Source organism: Urocitellus parryii, chromosome 7, assembly GCF_045843805.1.
Source record: "Urocitellus parryii isolate mUroPar1 chromosome 7, mUroPar1.hap1, whole genome shotgun sequence".
In the NCBI taxonomy this organism is placed as follows: Eukaryota; Metazoa; Chordata; class Mammalia; order Rodentia; family Sciuridae; genus Urocitellus; species Urocitellus parryii.
This window is the reverse complement of record NC_135537.1, coordinates 73,124,837-73,142,515: the sequence shown is the minus strand read 5'-3', so window position 1 is coordinate 73,142,515 and position 17,679 is coordinate 73,124,837. Positions and strand designations below refer to the sequence as shown.

The window sequence follows — 17,679 nt, the reverse complement described above, 5'->3', positions numbered from 1 at the left end:
AGCAAGAAGGGATGTAAGTGGTAATGCTTTTACTTTTTTAAAGAGTCCAGTTTTCAACCCTGGCAACAGCAGACAGAATCCCTAGGTAAGTTCCCAAGTTCAACTGTGTACTTTATACCTTCCTTCCTGCTTATGAGTCTATCACACCTTACAGGCTGAGTCTACTCTGGGATTAACACACCTACTGTCTATAGTTCCCAATGGCTCTAGATTCTAGACTAACTGTGGACCAACAATCCAAATAAAACTGTTGGTGCACCTGAGCCACCCTCTGGTTGTGAAGGGTGGTATAGATTAAAGAGAATTATCTATATGCTGCCCCTTGAAGGCTCCAATGCCATACACTATTAATATTATTAAATGGAAAGATAGTTACGAAGGCTGAACCATGGCCACTAATTAAGGGCTGGCTCTATGTAACACAGAATACTGTGTTACCTTACTAGGAGTCTTTTTGCTTTAAATACTGGTGCTTTGTGTTTTGGTTTTATCTTCTTTATATGCTCATAAATTATTAGCAAATATTTTAGCCAGACAATAACAAGTTTTCAAAATATACTGATCTGAAATTGTAGTATGTCTAGGAAACATCTGTTATCTCCCCAAACTGGATTCTTAAGTCATGTAAAACACTTGATTATGAATCCATTTCATGGCTAGTAAAAATTTTAAAACTCTCAAGTTATTCACATACATTTTATAAAATTTACATTCTATTTCAATTTTTTTAATAATGAGCCAAATGTCAAAAAGAGCCATTGTTACTGGATAAAAACAACAATTTAAGATCTAAAAGTAATCTGAACATGGGACTTGTAAAACTTTATTAATAATAATGGCTTTCCTATATGAAATAAAACTCTTTAAGACTATGACAATTGGCAGTGAATCAGGACAAAATACCCAGGTAAACATAACTGAACACAAATGGTTCCAAAGCTCATTAAAAAAGCTAGTTTCTATTTTATACTGGCTTAATGAAAACTGGTATTATACAAAAGCAGAAATTTCTATACTGTCTTAAAGTAGGCACTAAAATAAAAAAGATCACCTAAGGCAGGGCTACACATACATTTCTGTAATGAATTCATGTCCCAGAATCTTACTGAAAAGCCTGATGGAAACGTGGCAGGGTGGTGCTTGTGCTTAAGCTACTTGTGAAAGCTGCTGACAGTGAGTGCAGAGACCCAAGACCTATAGTGTTTGCAGGATCCTGAAGATCCTGTGTCTGTGCGGGTAGCTGGGAAACTGAAGAATGTGCTTCGTCTTGGGAATAGCTCATTCCGAGGCTCCCCACTGAGATAGGATTATAAGGAGGACCATTTAAAGGTATGAAATTAAACAACTGAGAAAAATCCAATGCTGGTGTGTTGAGGGGGTCACTGATAGAGATTGAACTTTTTGATAAGGAGAGGTCCCCTGCACCATCATCTAGGGACCCATTCTGAGGATCCAACCCTAGCTTAGATGATGATGCTTGAGAATCCTGGGATGAAGAGGGCATGCCACCTTGTAACTCCATCAGATAACTCTCAATTTCCCCCTTTAATGGCTGTTCTTTTTCAGGAATAGAAATTGCATATGAGGTAGAACTGAATGGATATTTGAAAGACAGGTGGTGAGAGGGATGAACAGCATCCATATCTATTGGGCATGTCATTCCTAAAGGTAAAGTTGTGATCATTTGATGGGCAGATCCCGAGCTCTGCATGGACTGAAATGGAGTGTTATAGAGGTTTAACTGCAAAGTGTTTGTGAATGGCTTTGATAACAGTTCACTGGAAGGTAAGGACATCACCGGAAGGAGCTCATCTTTTATAGGCACAGACACATTGCAGGTAAATGGATCCAGGAAGTCCACTGGTTCAGTTTTGACCTTTAGAAGCTCTTGATTGTGGCTCTTCTTCATATGTCGAGTCAGGTGATCCTTTCGTCCAAATCTCTGTGCACAGTACTGACAGAGGAAGTCCTTTCTTCCAGTGTGCACCACCATGTGTCTCCGGACATCCTTTCGGGTGTAGAACCGGCGATCACAATGCTCGCACTGGTGCTTTTTCTCTTTCACCCCCCCAGATGACTTGCCTGCATGAGACTTAAGGTGCTCCAGAAGCACTCCTGTGCTTTCGAAAGTCTGCAAACATACCTTGCAGGTGAGGTCGCCGCTGGTTGCTGCATGCAAGGCCAAGTGTCGTTTAAACCCAAGCTTGGTATTGTAACTCTTGCCACACTCTTCACACTTAAACGTCTCTTTGTTGGGGTCATGTGTATGTAGGTGATTCTTTAGATGATCTTTCCGGTGAAACATTTTCTCACAATAATTACACTTGTGGGTTTTCTCAGGAGAGTGAGTAGCCATGTGCCTTTAAACACAGATATATTTTGTAAGTAATTGTCACAATGAAAATGGCATGTATTCACTTTTCAAATGGGCAGCTAAAACTACTATGCTAATACAGAACTTCCCTTAATAATGGAATTTGCTCAACTTACTATGTACCAAAAGGATAGTTAATATACCTAAACACTGCAAAACTTGAGCCATTTAAGTTGCCACTTTAGTTTTTGCTGGTTTTTAGCTATCATTACAGAAGCAAATGAGCAAGACTGAATATACTCACGTAAATGTCCATACCCTTTTCTTGTCGTAATTTTTTTCTACAAACAGAAATTCTACTCTCATTAAGCATTTTATTTAAAAAAATCCAAAGACACTAACACAAAAGTATGTGATTTAGAATAGTAAAAACTAGCCATTGTCTAATCTACTTAACATTTCCTTTCTGCAAATCAGCTGAAAAATGTGTATACAAATACATACGTTTACAATGGCTTCAAATGGCCAACATAAGAGAAAATATAATCTGAAAGACAAATAGAGTTTAATACCTTTGTAATTTGTACTTAGAGACAAAGGCCTTGGTGCAGTCTTGTTGTATGCACTTGTAGGGCCTCTCTCCTGTGTGAGAGTAGGAGTGAACCTTTAATTTCTCAACACTGTTAAAGGCCTTGTCACACAGTTGGCAAGGAAAGTTTTTTCTTGGTTTGGTTTCACCACGCTTACGTTTCCCTGAAGGGACTTTCTGGGTATCTCTTACTTCTGACAAATCACCAGGAATGACAGTGGCCATCGCAGCCTAAACCAGGCCTTCTTGTTGGACACTTGGGAACTGCCCAACTCCACTAAATGATATAGCTTTAGGTGGCTTCTCAAGTTTCATGTGGTCGTAAAAGAAAGCAAAAAGGGACTGGAAAAAAAAATAAGAAACAACTAGTTTGTAACTAAACTCAATTTAAAAAAAATTTATTTGCTATGTGATGCTTTTGAATTAAAAAAGAAACCATAAAATGGATTCAGCTGGTCCAATGTAATATCTGTAGGTTTCTTTATATTGTCAAAACACATATAAATGCATTGCTCAGAATGAACAGTTCATACATACCCTGACATTCCACCTGACAAATGATGTACTTAGGCATAGCAGTTGTGATTTCAGGAACTCTCAGGAAGCAACAAAACACGATTCTAAAAGTGGCATTATTTAGCTTCAATTTTCACAAGGGGTTAGAAAACATAAATCTGACTAAAAATATAAAAATGTTTCAGAAAAATGTTTTAATGTGGAAAAGTCATTTTAATTTATGCCTGTCAGCTCTAGTCACACCTGTATTTAGGTACAAATAGGCAACTGAAAACCATTGAGTCTGTGGAAATACTTAAAGCCCAGACATTAAAGGCCTGGAACAGTAGAATGCACCATCCAAAGTGAAAATGTACTCTTTAAACCAGTGTCATTGTACTCTAAGGGATCCCAAGTCAATAATAGAAATGATTTATTTTCTTAACAAATACACATTCTTGAAATGATAAAACCTTTCAATGTGTTATTAGGTGAAGAACATAGTTCCTTGTCATTATAATGGGAGGGAGATGCTTAATGCCCTTCAATATTTTTTACATTAGAGAATGATTAAGTTCACTGGACACAATGAGCCTTAGTAGATCAGCTGGAATTACATTAGGCATCCCCAAAAGCTAAGGGGGTCAGCCTTTGACACACCCCTAACCTAAGTGCACCACACCTGCTGGGACTTCCAATAGCACACAATACCTGTGCATGAGTACATCACTACAGACTTAGGTTGGCAAAAATGTATGTCAGATGTCAGAGTTTCAATTCATTATTGATGCTGTGAGAAAGAATCAAAAGTATATATTGTATAGCAGAGTATGACTTTTAAAATTTAAACAAAAAAATTAAAACTGAATTGAAACCTACATAGACAAGCAAATATTATCAACTATTACTCAGATTAAAAAAACTAAATCTCCAAAGATCCAACTAATGTATAAATTAAATAATTCCTTAATGTTTCTTCAAAGTAGTTTAGTGAGGTATTTTTAAGAGGCCACATAAATGATAATACCTGCAACCTCTTTTAAAAAGACCTGATCTTTAAATTGAAAACTCAAAGGTAGCTAAATGATGATTACCAACTACGAACTAATTGGATTTTCATCCTATTATATATTAAAAAAATGAAAACCAACTTCCTTGTATTACTTGCATTTTGGTATTAGACTGACTCTTGCCTTCATAAACTAGGTCTATTATCCTCACTTTCAGATTCCAGTTATAGTTTTGCAGAAGCTCTAAAATAAGTACATTATGGTAAACCTAAGTGTATGTTCCAATAGGTCTTTTTGTATTTAACAGAGGCTATCCCTAAGCAGACAAAACACAGTAATGATCCACTAATTTGTTTATAAAGTGATAAAGCATATGTATGGTAAGCTAATCAAGTGTCCTTTCTTTTTGATTGGGTAGACTTCATGCTGTTCAAATTGTCTGAAAGTTCTCCTTGCAGTTTAAAAGTGACACTAACATAATGCAACTGACACTACCAATTCTAACATAATATGTTCCCTCTGTTCTGGGATTTTCTGAATCTTCAAGGGGTTGTTCATTTCCTGTTATATCGTCATTCAGAAGACAGCTTCTCTGCCTCTCTCAGAAATTAGACCTACACAGCTATTTTGCTGTAATCAATAATGGTACTATAAACTCTTAAAAAAAAGTTCTGTCATGGCAAGAAGTAAAAACTAATTTTCATTCTTTGATTCCCTAACACAATGCTTTCATGAATCTTATTAGAACAATTTTATCATTTTCCAATTGCAGAATCAAAATAAAACGGAGTTTCTAACTGGTATCTGAAAATACAACAGAAATTGGTCATAACTGTCTCTCTAATGAAGAGAATTTCAGTTGGGAAAAATATCTTCTATGTTATTGGGAAAGAAGTATGAAAAGTGTACTATGAAATAGTATATAAACAATTTGATTATATTAAATTGGTGATACTCAATATGGAACAACAAATGAATGGTAATCTTTGATGTACATACTGAGCAATGAAGACAGGCACTAATATCAAATATTACACTTTTCTAAGACCAGCTGAAATTTTTTTCATGGCTGATAATAGCTTTTAATCTTAATATATTACAGAACTCAAATTAGTTATCATAGGTGCATTAAAACTACAGAATAAATATAATGTTGTGAGCTCAACATCTAATAAAAGACCATATTCACAATAATGCATATTAGCCAATTATTTTAAAGGTGCATGCACATTATTATAGTGATTTTTGTTCAATGCATACCTGATTACAGATGGAAAAAGCCTCAGATTTTGATCTTAGCCAGTCCCATTAACTCTTCGTGGAAGAGAGTGGAATCCAATTCTTCCCATTTTGGCTAATCTATGGGGAGAGAGAAAAAAAAAAAAGAATGGACTACACTCTAAATGGAACTAGTATGTAAACGACAGAAAATAAAGAATGAAAGAATTGCAATTTCATGGCACATGCTTACATTCCATACTCTGCTGATGAGTCATGCATTGTCACCAATTGCATATTTTTATTAGTTCTAAGCACATTTACATGAACAAATAAATGCAGAAATAAAAATTAAAATAGTATTATCTAGATAAATGTAATTTGTGATGCTGAATGACTCCCTACTTGTTTCCTAAATTCAATTTAAAAATTAAAAAAATAAAACTAACTTGTCTATATAGAGAAATGGGGATTAGAGTTACTGTTTGTAAACTAATCAAAATTTCATTAAGTTTAACATTATGGAAGAGACACACTCAGGTCCTTCTTAGAAAGCACATCTGGAACCACACCAAAGAACCACGGCCTTCTGGTGAAAGCACTCCAAAGCACTCCTGTTCACACTGTGTACACTTGTGCAAATGGGGCTTCTCAGAGCCACACTTGTTACTTTTAATACCTGTCAATTTATTTTTAAGAATACTATAAGGATTGCTAACATGTAGCAACAATTCTGCACTGTTAGATTTCAAAAACATGCAAGGAAAATTAAATACAGATTTGATACAGGAGGAGGAGGATTAGGAAGAAGCATCATTTGCTTTACAAGATTATTGTTGAAAAATCTTAAAATAGCATACAAATTCCCATCAGTAGCATGATCTTCAGTAGACTGAGAGCATGCTTAGGAAAAAAAAGGGTTAATTCTTGATTGTACAAGTATATATGAAAATAATAATGGTCAAAAGGCAGAAATACCTAGTATTATCTATTATAGAGAGTACAAGGCATACAGAGATTAGTAAACTCTGCATACTTTAAAGATAAACATTTAGAAATCATTATTTACAAGAACTTGAAATATAAATCAAGTAGTTAAAATACAATAGCCAAAGATTAAGTAAAAATAACTTTAAAGTTCTAAACAACAACCTAATAATTTTTCTTGAAATGTAATTTTTACATACTTTTAGAATTCGATGATATATTAAAAATATTAATAGAGGACATTCAAGCATCATTACAAAAATACTAAGGGCATATATGAAAGCAGCATTATTTTCACAGTTTAAAAGACAAGAAAAATAAAAATTTAGACCAATAAAGATACTTTAAAAGTTAAAGCAAAAGCTCCATTCTTTTGTAAAGCACAGGACATGCATAAATGGAAGAACTGAATTATGCACATCAAAACTGCAAAATGATAAAAGTAACTTTGTAAATACTTACTTGCCCAGGGAACATAGTGAGTTTTGGGTGGGGTAAGTAAGAAATGAAAGACCGTTTTGTATATTATGTTATTATAAATACCTTACAAGTATAGTGTGTTTTCACCTCTATTACCTCCCTGGAATTCAGTGAGTCCAAGAGGTGGATGCATTTATTCATCAACACTGCCATTTTAAGAAAGACCCATAGGAGTTGAACAATTTGATGGCATAATGAGTGGTTAAGAAGGTGTTTATATCCTCAAACTTCTATTTCATATATATTTTACTGCATTCTATAAGGAGGGTAGGTTAGCAAAACAATTTACAAGTAGATAAATCTTGTCCCCATATTTAAAAAGATCAAGAGAGAGGGTAATACCAATTTTCTCAGAGCTGCTAAATATCTCCAAAAGGAAACAAACATAACATTTAAAAAGTGTAAAAGATTTTAGAAAGTAAATTTAACTATTAAAATAGCTGGTATAACTGAGTGGAAAATGATCTAGAGAGAAAAAAATCTAAAACCAAAGTTTATTAGTAAACAGTAAATTCATATGGTTTTTCTTCTTTTCCCGAAAAATATAAATTTTATTGCATCTCGAATCCATGTAAATTTCTTATTTATGTATACTCTTCAACTGTATTTTATTAAAAATCTTAATGTCTAAGCATTTCAGTAAAAGCTCATGTATCTTATTTTGAAACAAAATAATAAAGCTATCATTTTAATTTAGTTATTCCAGTTATGGTTAATTTCCCTATGTTCAATCTATTTAAAATTCTTGAACTGCCAAATAATTTCAAACAGCTAATTATTTCTCCAAAGAAAATCAAGAACTGATTAGAATTAATTATTATTTACCTTGTATATTTATGTAATCCTAACTAAAATGTTAATTAAAATTATCGATGTGTTCTCTTTTATAGTAACACGAAAAACTTTTAAAAGTATTGGGATTACTGTTTTAAAAAGTTTGAAATACATTTACTTGTGTTTTTCTTTTCTACTTTTTTTGAAAACACATCAAAGATTGGTTATGCATCAAAGATGCTTTTCAAGTCATGAACATTCTTCTTTACCTTGGTGTGAAATACACAGACCTATTTTAAATTGCTCTAAGACTCAACAGCATTTCTAGTTTTTGTTGATACCACAATGAGCATTTTTTCCCCTTAGAATGACTGAATGCACAGAAATAGTAGTTAGAGGGAATACTGTATGACTGTGCACACATACAGAGGTTTATCTTCCAGGCTTTTACATTATTCTAAAGTAGTGACTCAAAAAAATAAGCAAAAAATAAATAAATCACATATCAGATGGCCTATTAAAACCAATTCTGTGACAAAGAACCAGGACTATTTTTAAACTGTTACTGTATTTTAAAAAAGTTCATAGTTCTGATAGTTACTTTATTAATAGTTGTGAATTTTTATAATACTTACCAGCATCAATAATTCTTTCACATTTAAATGTCAAGTAGGGACAAATGCTATCAACTGTCTAAGTTTTATTCTACTTTATGCTAACAATCAAATATCATTAGTAAACAATGCAAAATATGTCAACATTTGTTTGAAGCATGTTTTTCATAGAATAAATCAGGTAGATTACAAAAGGAAACTTACCAGTTGATAATATTTTAATTTACATGTGTGAAACACTAATAGAGTTTTGAAACAATATGAAATAAACTGTTAGAAGGACAATTGAAGACAGTCAATTTTGAAGTAAGGACAAAAGCATACTTAGAACGTTTTTTTTTTTTTAAAAAAACCTCAATGATCCTGTACAATAATTTGTAGCATTCAATTTCCATAGGTTTGTAAAATCACTTATTACTGAAGAATAAAAAAATTATACTATTAGAAAAGCCCAGGAGAGAATGCACAATTGACCACAGGCAGCATGGGGCAGGGCTATGTCAGTTTTATTCACTGTTGTTTTCCACAAAAATGCAGTAAAATAACTGTTGAATGAATGAGAAAAATTAAAACCAGCAAAAACAATGACCTTTAGATTTGCTCAACTGCCACAGAAGACATAAGGTAGAACATGTACGTTCAAGTCAAAGTTGGGTAGCATGGATATGCTTTGGTCTAACCAACCAAATAAACCAACAGAAAGGTATTTTGTCAAAACTTAGCAATTATTTAAAAAGTCTTAGATTAAAATAATAGCAATTATAATAACAAAAAGCTGTTTGAAATACTTATTTTGCTTCAGAAAACAAGCATGCTCTGGATGATTTTATTACTAAGGAACCAACTAGATGAGTAGATAACATTAATTGAGCCCCCCTTCCTAGTACAAATTTCCTAATAAAAACTTGGTGGCTGTATTGGTGCCTGGAATAGAGCAGGGAAGATGATGTGACACTTGGATGGGGCTGCTGATCCCTACAGAGAATAGAAAAGAGCCAGAGTACTTGTGAAGCAAGAAACACAGCAAAGATGTGCATCTAACTCACCTGAGTTACAGTAGGTCCTCAAAGACCTCATTTTATAACCAGAATATGGAAAACTAAAGTATTTATTTTTCTATATTAGATATCATAGTTAGCTAAAATAAATAAAAAATAAGGATATCTTTTACAAATTAGTATATTTGATATTTTTCAACTTATTGTGAGCAACTCATTAAAATGTAATTCTAGACAATCTTTGGAATTTACAAAAGAAATTAACGTTACTGATATTTAGAAATATCTTACATTTAATATAAAAGTAATAACAACTAAAAAGTGGAGGAAAATTGCCAATCAATTTGTTTTTAAGAACTAATAGAAAATGATCAATGAATTTCAAAGCTGACATTCCCAAGTTCCAAGAAATCCCAACGTAACTTCTCTTATTTACCAAACAGGAGTTTCTGTTAAGGCCATGTGTTCTCTGGATACCCACAGAATGAATAGACAACTTGATGAAGGTTTAATAATGAAACAAATATTATGTTCCAATTCAGAAATATATTTCTTCCTTTTTAAAAAATTTTATGGAATAAAAATGCCATGTTGAATTTAAAAGGTTTTCTTCTTTCTTAAAAGCTCTCTCTGATCTGTAAGTCAGAAGCTAGCATTTCATTTTAACTATTGTGTGTGTGGTCCCTATGATTCTATGTTCTTATCAAAATAAAAAAAAATTAAAAACAGAGGGCAAATTGGGGTATTTTCATTTTCTTCTCATAGGGAAATTAGTTAGTATTTGCAAATGGAAGAAATTGTGCAAAAGGGAAGCAATGATGCCTAAGAGCAAAGAAGTGAAATTATAATAAAAATTGTTTAATCAATACTTTAAAGAATTTTCTGAGCTTGTAATAAAATTTATATAAAACATTTCCAGAATATTCATAATTCAGCTATTTCTATGATATAGGCAGCTCAAAGGTTGTGTACTGTAAGTTGTGATACACTTATTACCACTAACTTCCCTAAAGTTTCTGGAGGTACAACAAAAATATTTGACACCAATTATAAAAATGTTCACATTGAAGTACCCTAAAAAACCATTCTTATATGGTTAATTGCCTAATGCTGTTAAAATCATGCATACAGGATAATGCAGATTTAATGTTTCAACTCTCAAGCACACACACTGAATCTGTCTACAAATTCAAATGAAAAGGTAGAAATCAGATGCAATATAAGAAAAGTGCTAAGGAAAGAAAGTATTACTTAGTTACAAAAGCTCATGCGGAGAAATTAGTTTTAAGCCATCTCAAAACAATGCACATTTTAAATATGGGCTACTTAAGGAGACACATATGTTGTCTGATGTTATATGCTCATGTTCAAGTAGCACTAAAAATGTAATGAAAACAGAATCCATACCCAGGTAAGACTCTACACTTGCCATCAACCTCTCCTAAATTGCACCATCTGGCTGTCCAGGGTAAAATCACTTTTGGAAACAACCACTTTATTTACCTCCACATAGCTGAAGGTAAACAGGTAAAACTGTCAAGTTAAGGATGGATGGCCACTACTTCCCTCAGAATCCAGAGGACCCTGGGGCTTCCCCTGGCATGCACAATTAAAGAGAGATTTGATATTTATATTCCTTGATCAATTCCACTTGTATGAGAATGAACTTGAAAATCTTCCCTTTCAGAATTTTTTAATCCCAATATGGATTGGAAGGCTCTTTTGAAATGACCCATCTCTCCTCTGATGACCATAAACTCATCTACCAAAAGGCTACTATTCATCTTTATAACCCCAGCACCTATCCAATGCCCTGGCATGTAAAAGACATTTGATAAATATTTGTTGAACAGAATTATAGTCCATTTCAGGGAATTTCAGGAATCAAAGCAAGCAGATAAAATGTGTTTCAGGGCTCCTGAAATCTCAAATAAGTTATAAAGCAAGCTCAGAAGACAAACCCAATAGAATTAAATGGTTAGTGTGCTCTGGAAAAGGGGTAAGAACTTAGTGCCACAAGAGAACCACCTGGCAGTCTATACTGCTTCTGTGTTGGTGACAAGCATTCTCTGCTTCAGCAGGCCTTGAAAGCTAGGGGGACTCAGGCACATGCTACTCAGAGGCTAAATGGGCAAGGAGACAAACCTGGCCAGCACTTAGTGGACTTGCATTTTCAGAACATTTCTGCCTTCAAATATTCTGTTCCAATAATTCCTTAAGCATGATTGACCATGATTTACTGTTTGGAAATAGATAATGAAGTTCTATGGGAGGGAAAAAGGAACAAAAGTAAAATTGTAAATCTTTAGAGAGGATGTTCTTCTTGTGGAATTAAAATGTACAAAAGGGTGATATTAAAAATATCAGAGATAAAAGTTTGACTGATTAGATACAGAAGAATCTAAACAGAAAACCCGCATAAGTGGAGTTTAATCTCTGTAAAAGTAACTTTTTTCTCCTTTTTCTAGCTACTAAAAAATAGCTTCATGAAAAAGTTTAATAGCTATAATGAAGTACAAAAGTAAAGAAAATCTGTAATTCATAACACTAAAAAACCATTAACTTTTTTATTTAAAATATTTACAGTAAATTGATGGCTAAAAATTTATGCTAACTTGATTTTAATGCTTAATCTCCATAGAATGTTGTGCTTATTAAAAAATTTTAGCCAAATTAATTTATGCACATTTAATCTGATTGTGAATCTCTGTTTATATGTACTGTGAGGGCCTGCCTGGCTCTCAGCCCAAGTCTTCCTTTCCTCCCCATGGTGGGGTCCCCGTTTGCCATCAGTAGAGAGTTTAAGAGTTTGTGCTCATTCCCTGGTAGTTGGCACACCACTTTTGTTTTTCCCTAGTCTCTCCATCCTTGGGGTCCTGGCCTCTAAACCCCCACCCTGTGTTTGAGGTACTGCTGACAGACTTACCTGGTGCCAAAGCCACGTATACCTGGATTCCCAAATATTTCTACACTTTCATTCTGTGCTATTGAGCCACATCTTTACAGGTTGGGAAATCTAGATGCTCATGTGTGTCCTCTTCCCAACAACCCTAGCCTTACTCAAGCATCTGCCCCATTGCAGGAAGCAGATCTAATCCCCTTCTCCACTAGACAACAGTTAATCATATCCTCCCCAGCAGACAGACATCTAGTGACAGCACGGGATACTCTGCCACTCTAAGCAAGATTCAGAGAAGGAAGACTCAATTAAGAGTTCATCTGGGGACTTTCTGGGGAAGATGAACAAACAAGCTTTTACAGCAGCTACATATTTTATGCAGAGTGAAGAAGACTGCTCATTGCCTTCCATTAGACTGCAACTACTACTGAAGTTGTGCTGATCACAATATACACTGGTGGATCCTAAAATTGTAAGTGGCATGCTTATTATGTGGCATGCTTTTCAAAGTTTTTAATATTATATCTTACATTATTTAGAAACTGAAATAACTGATCACTTTGAAAGTCATGCCATATAATGATAAAAGCCACCTACCTGAGGCCCTGCTCCAAATTCTAGCAAGGCAATCTTACTAATAGACCGTCACAGAATGAAGCATTCTGGGTGCCAAATACCGCCAAGGCAGCACCAAGAGGCAACCTAAAAAGAAAAGAAGAGTTAGTTTGAAATTCCAAAAGTCAGGCCCAATCTGGTTAATGGCATATGAACAAACTTGTTTGTATACATTATCACTTATTCTTTGTCCTTTATAAGAAAAAAAACCCCACAAAAACAAAACAAAAACTTTTCTTAAATTCTGTTAGAAATAAGTGTGAAACAAGCAAAACATTTATAGTACATTGAAAAATGAAAAGCAGACAATTACTATCTCTCTATTACATATTTATATCTATATCTCGGAATCACAATTATTTTACATTACTCAAATTTTTATTCAGTGCAATATTATTCCAAGTTAACTATCATTTCTCAAGTCAGTTGCTTATTTTCTTTTTATTCTAAATATATCCAGTATCTTCTTTGGGAGAGTTTTCAGAACAATTTTTAGAGAAATCTGTGGTGTCTATCTGAGCAAGGGCCACGGAAAAATCCTGCTCCACCAGTGCTTTCCTTGATTTCTCTGTTCACGAAGAAAGATACAAACAACTGAGTATCCAAAAGTAGAAGCAGAATAAAGAACTGGGGAAAATTTCTAAGATCCTGAGTTTGTCTTTATGATGTGAATATTACATTTCCAAGTGAATTCCCAGGGGCAAGTCCATCTACAATAATACAAAGAAAAAAATGTTTTCTCAAGTAACCTGTGTTTTGGGTTACCTTCTATGTCCTTCTATTGGTGCATATTATGAAGACCAACCTTTAGGAGCAGAAAAGGCAGAAAACCAAGGCAGAAAAGGATGCCAGATATTCTCTGCAGAACTGCGTCATGTCCCTAAGCTAGAGCTGATGCTCAATTATACACAGTACCACTATTAAAATTAATAAGGGGGTGCTGGGGTTGTGACTCAGTGGTAGCACACTTGCCTGGCATGTGTGAGGCACTGGGTTTGAATCTCAGCACCCCATATAAATAAAAATAAAGGTCTATCAACAAATAAAAAATTGTTTAAAAAAGATTAATATGGGACACTGATGTAATAAGTATTACCAACACCTAGTACTTACATTACAGATCTTATCACTATGGCTACTGACAGACACAATTCCAATTCTCTCGGAGTGGAAAATCTAGCTGTAGCTGCAAAGTATGCATTTTTGGTCAAGTTAAGAAATACATCTATTAAAACAAATGGTATTGGTGATGACTAGTGTGGTATATCAACAGTTAAAAACAATATTATATGGCCTGATCAAGTACCATAGAAAGTTAGAAAAAGAAAAGAATTTTATGAGTTTTGGATGATTTTGCATTGAAGAACATACAATTAAGAAGATGCTTCTGTCAATTTGGAAAGCAGTATGGAGATTCCTTGGGAAACTGGGAATGGAACCACCATTTGACCCAGCTATTCCTCTTCTTGGACTCTACCCAAAGGACCTAAAAACAGCATACTAGAGGGACACAGCCACATCAGTGTTTATAGCAGCTCAATTCACAATAGCTAAACTTTGGACCAACCTAGATGTCCTTCAGTGGATGAATGGATAAAAAAATGTGGCATTTATAACTATGAACAGAGCAGGGAGGAAGAGCAGGAAGAAAAGATTAACATTAAACAGAGTCATGAGATGGGAGGGAAAGGGAGAGAAAAGGGAAATTGCATGGAAATGAAGGGAGACCCTCATTGTTATACAAAATTACATATAAGAGGTTGTGAGGGGAATGGGAAAATAAACAAGGAGAGAAATGAATTACAGTAGATGGGGTAGAGAGAGAAGATGTGAGGGAAGGGGAGGGGGGATAGTAGGGGAAAGGAAAGGTAGCAGAATACAACAGTTACTAATAGGACATTATGTAAAATTGTGGATGTGTAACCGACGTGATTCTGCAATCTGCATTTGGGGTAAAAATTGGGAGTTCATAACCCACTTGAATCTAATGTATGAAATATGATATGTCAAGAGCTTTGTAATGTTGTGAACAACCAATAAAAAAAAATAAAAAAATGTGGCATTTATACACAATGGAATATTACTCAGCACTAAAAATGAATAAGATTATGGCATCTGCAGGGAAATGGATGGCATTAGAGAAGATTATGCTAAGTGAAGTTAACCAATCCCTAAAAAACAAATGCCGAATGTTTTCTCTGATATAAGGGGGGGTGACTCAAAGTGGGGTAGGGAGGGAGAGCATAGGAGGAAGATTACCTCTAGATAGGGAGTAAGGATGGGAGGGAAAGGGAGGGAGAAGGGGAATAGCAAGGATGGTGGAAGGACGCAGTCATCATTATACAAAATACATGTATGAAGATGTGAGTTTGGTATCAACATACCTTATATATAAACAGAGATATGATAAATTGTGCTATAAAGCTGTATTAAGAATTGTAATGCAAAAAAGTAAGGGAGCTCATGTATAATGGCATAATTTGGCGTGAACATACTTTATATACAGAGTTACGAAAAATTGTGCTGTGAATGGATAATTATGAATGTAATGCATTCCACTATTGTCATATATGTAAGAAATAAAAAAATAATAAAAAAAGAAAACACTTCCCCAGTTGGGCGCAGTGGTGCATACCTGTAATCCCAGAGACTCAGGAAGCTGAGGCAGGAGGATCAAAAGTTCCAGGCCAGCCTCAGCAATTTTGAGATGCCCTAAGCAATTTAGTGAGACCCTGTCTCAAAATAAAAAATAAAAAAAGGACTAAGCATACAATTCAGTGGTAAATCACCCCTAGGTGAAATCCCCAGCACAACTCCTACCCCCAAAAGAAGAAAAAACAGGGAAAGAAAAATTGTGTGTGTGTCTGGGGCGGGGGGTGGCTAATAGCCAGAAGAACTCAAGGGTTAGAACTGCAGATTATGGTAGACTCTAAGATGACTGTCTGGCTGCAGTGCAGTTCAGTGTAGTTTATAGATTTTTATAAGGATTCAAATGAGTGAAGTGCCCTGAAACCCCAATGGTTTGGGCATCTTGCACTTGTGTACTCAGGGTAAGAAGTAGGCAGTTATAAAACATTACCTTGATAATTCATTTCTAAAAATTAAAGCAAAAAATGAGAATAAATTTAAAACAAAGATGTTCAAATTTTAAGAATAAAATTGGTAATAACCAATAAAAGGGGTAAAATATATCTATATGATAGAAGAACTATGTATCTATTAAATATCATGCAGTTTAAGATTATTTAATTACACAGAAAAGAGCAGTTAAAGAATATTGAATAGTATTTAATATGGGAAAACATATAATGTTAAAATTTCAAAAAAAGGGACACAGCATTAAGCACATACACTGCAATCCTAATTTTGTGACATATGCTAGCCCTCTTCCCATTGTAATTACCTTTAAATGTACACAGGCAAGTTATAAATATAACATAGGCAAGATATAGGCTTTATACTTTTCTGTATTATATAAATGCCTTACTTCTATAACTAAAAAATTATTTTACCAAAAAATGTTTTTAACAAATGTTGCTGGAAAAGTTTGATGTATACATACCAAGAAATGGACCTGGAGCCACATCTCACACCACATACAAAGCTTAAGTCTACATCAGCACAGACTTAAGTAAAAAACCCAAACTATAAACTTTCTAGAAGAAAACACTGGAAAAATCTCTAGGACAGTCAAAAATTCTTTGGTTACAACACCAAAAGCACAACCCATAAGTTAAAAATTAATAAACTAGATTTCACCAAAATTTAAAACTACTCTTCAAAAGACCCTGTTAAGAGAATAAAAAGACAAACCACTAAGACTACAACAAAACCTTTACAAAGTGTATATCTGATGAAGAACCTGCATCTAGAATATATAAAGAACATTCAAAACTTAACAGTAAGAAAACAACTCCACTTAAAAATGAGTCAATGATTTGAATAGACATTTTACCCATGAATACATATGGATGGCAAAAAACATATGAAAAGATGTGTATCATCATTGGTCATTAGGGAAATGCAAATTAATATCACAATAAAATCTTTTTGTAGTTCAGCATGTTTTAGTTTTTAAGCCATCATGTGCCTACCTCAAATCTTGTTACACTGCTGGCTGGCACATTATACATCAGATTTAAACAAACAAAAACTTATAAAACTCACAATGAGACAATGCTATCCACTCACTCAAATGACCAAAATTAAAAAGACTGAACATCTGACCATATCAAGTCCTGTTGAAGATGTGAAGCAAGCGGAATTCTTATCCATTACTGATGATAGGGTAACAACAGTATTATTCCATTGGAAAACAGTTTGGTGGTTTTTACAAAAGTTAAACATGGGCCTATCATATAACAGTCATTTCATATCTGTGTATTTACTCAAGAGACATAAAAACACACATCTTCACAAAGACTTGTATATGCATAGTCACAGTTTTGTTTATAAAAGTCAAAACTAGATATGACCCAAATGTTCATAAATTTGTGAATGGATAAACAAGTTGTAGTAAATTCAAGTAATGGGCTACTAAATGGGCAATAAAAAGGAAGGAACAATTGATACATGCACTAACATGGACAAACCTCAAAATAATTATGCTTAATGAAATAATTCAGGTGAGAAAAGAATATATAATGTATAATTCCATTTATATGAATGTGTAGGAAGTGCAAAACA

The 17,679-nt window shown here is 34.1% G+C and overlaps 1 protein-coding gene across 1 annotated transcript; it reads right to left on the bottom strand.

The window, feature by feature from the left end:
• Positions 1–1,102: 1,102 nt before the first annotated feature.
• Plag1 (PLAG1 zinc finger) lies at positions 1,103–11,703 on the bottom strand. Its single transcript, XM_077801099.1, has 4 exons — positions 11,625–11,703; positions 5,669–5,767; positions 2,887–3,245; positions 1,103–2,360 (listed from the first exon to the last, which is right to left on the bottom strand). The coding sequence occupies exons 3-4, from the start codon at positions 3,126–3,128 to the stop codon at positions 1,103–1,105; spliced, it is 1,500 nt and encodes a 499-aa protein (XP_077657225.1). The 5' UTR covers positions 3,129–3,245; positions 5,669–5,767; positions 11,625–11,703.
• Between the last annotated feature and the right edge of the window lie 5,976 nt (positions 11,704–17,679).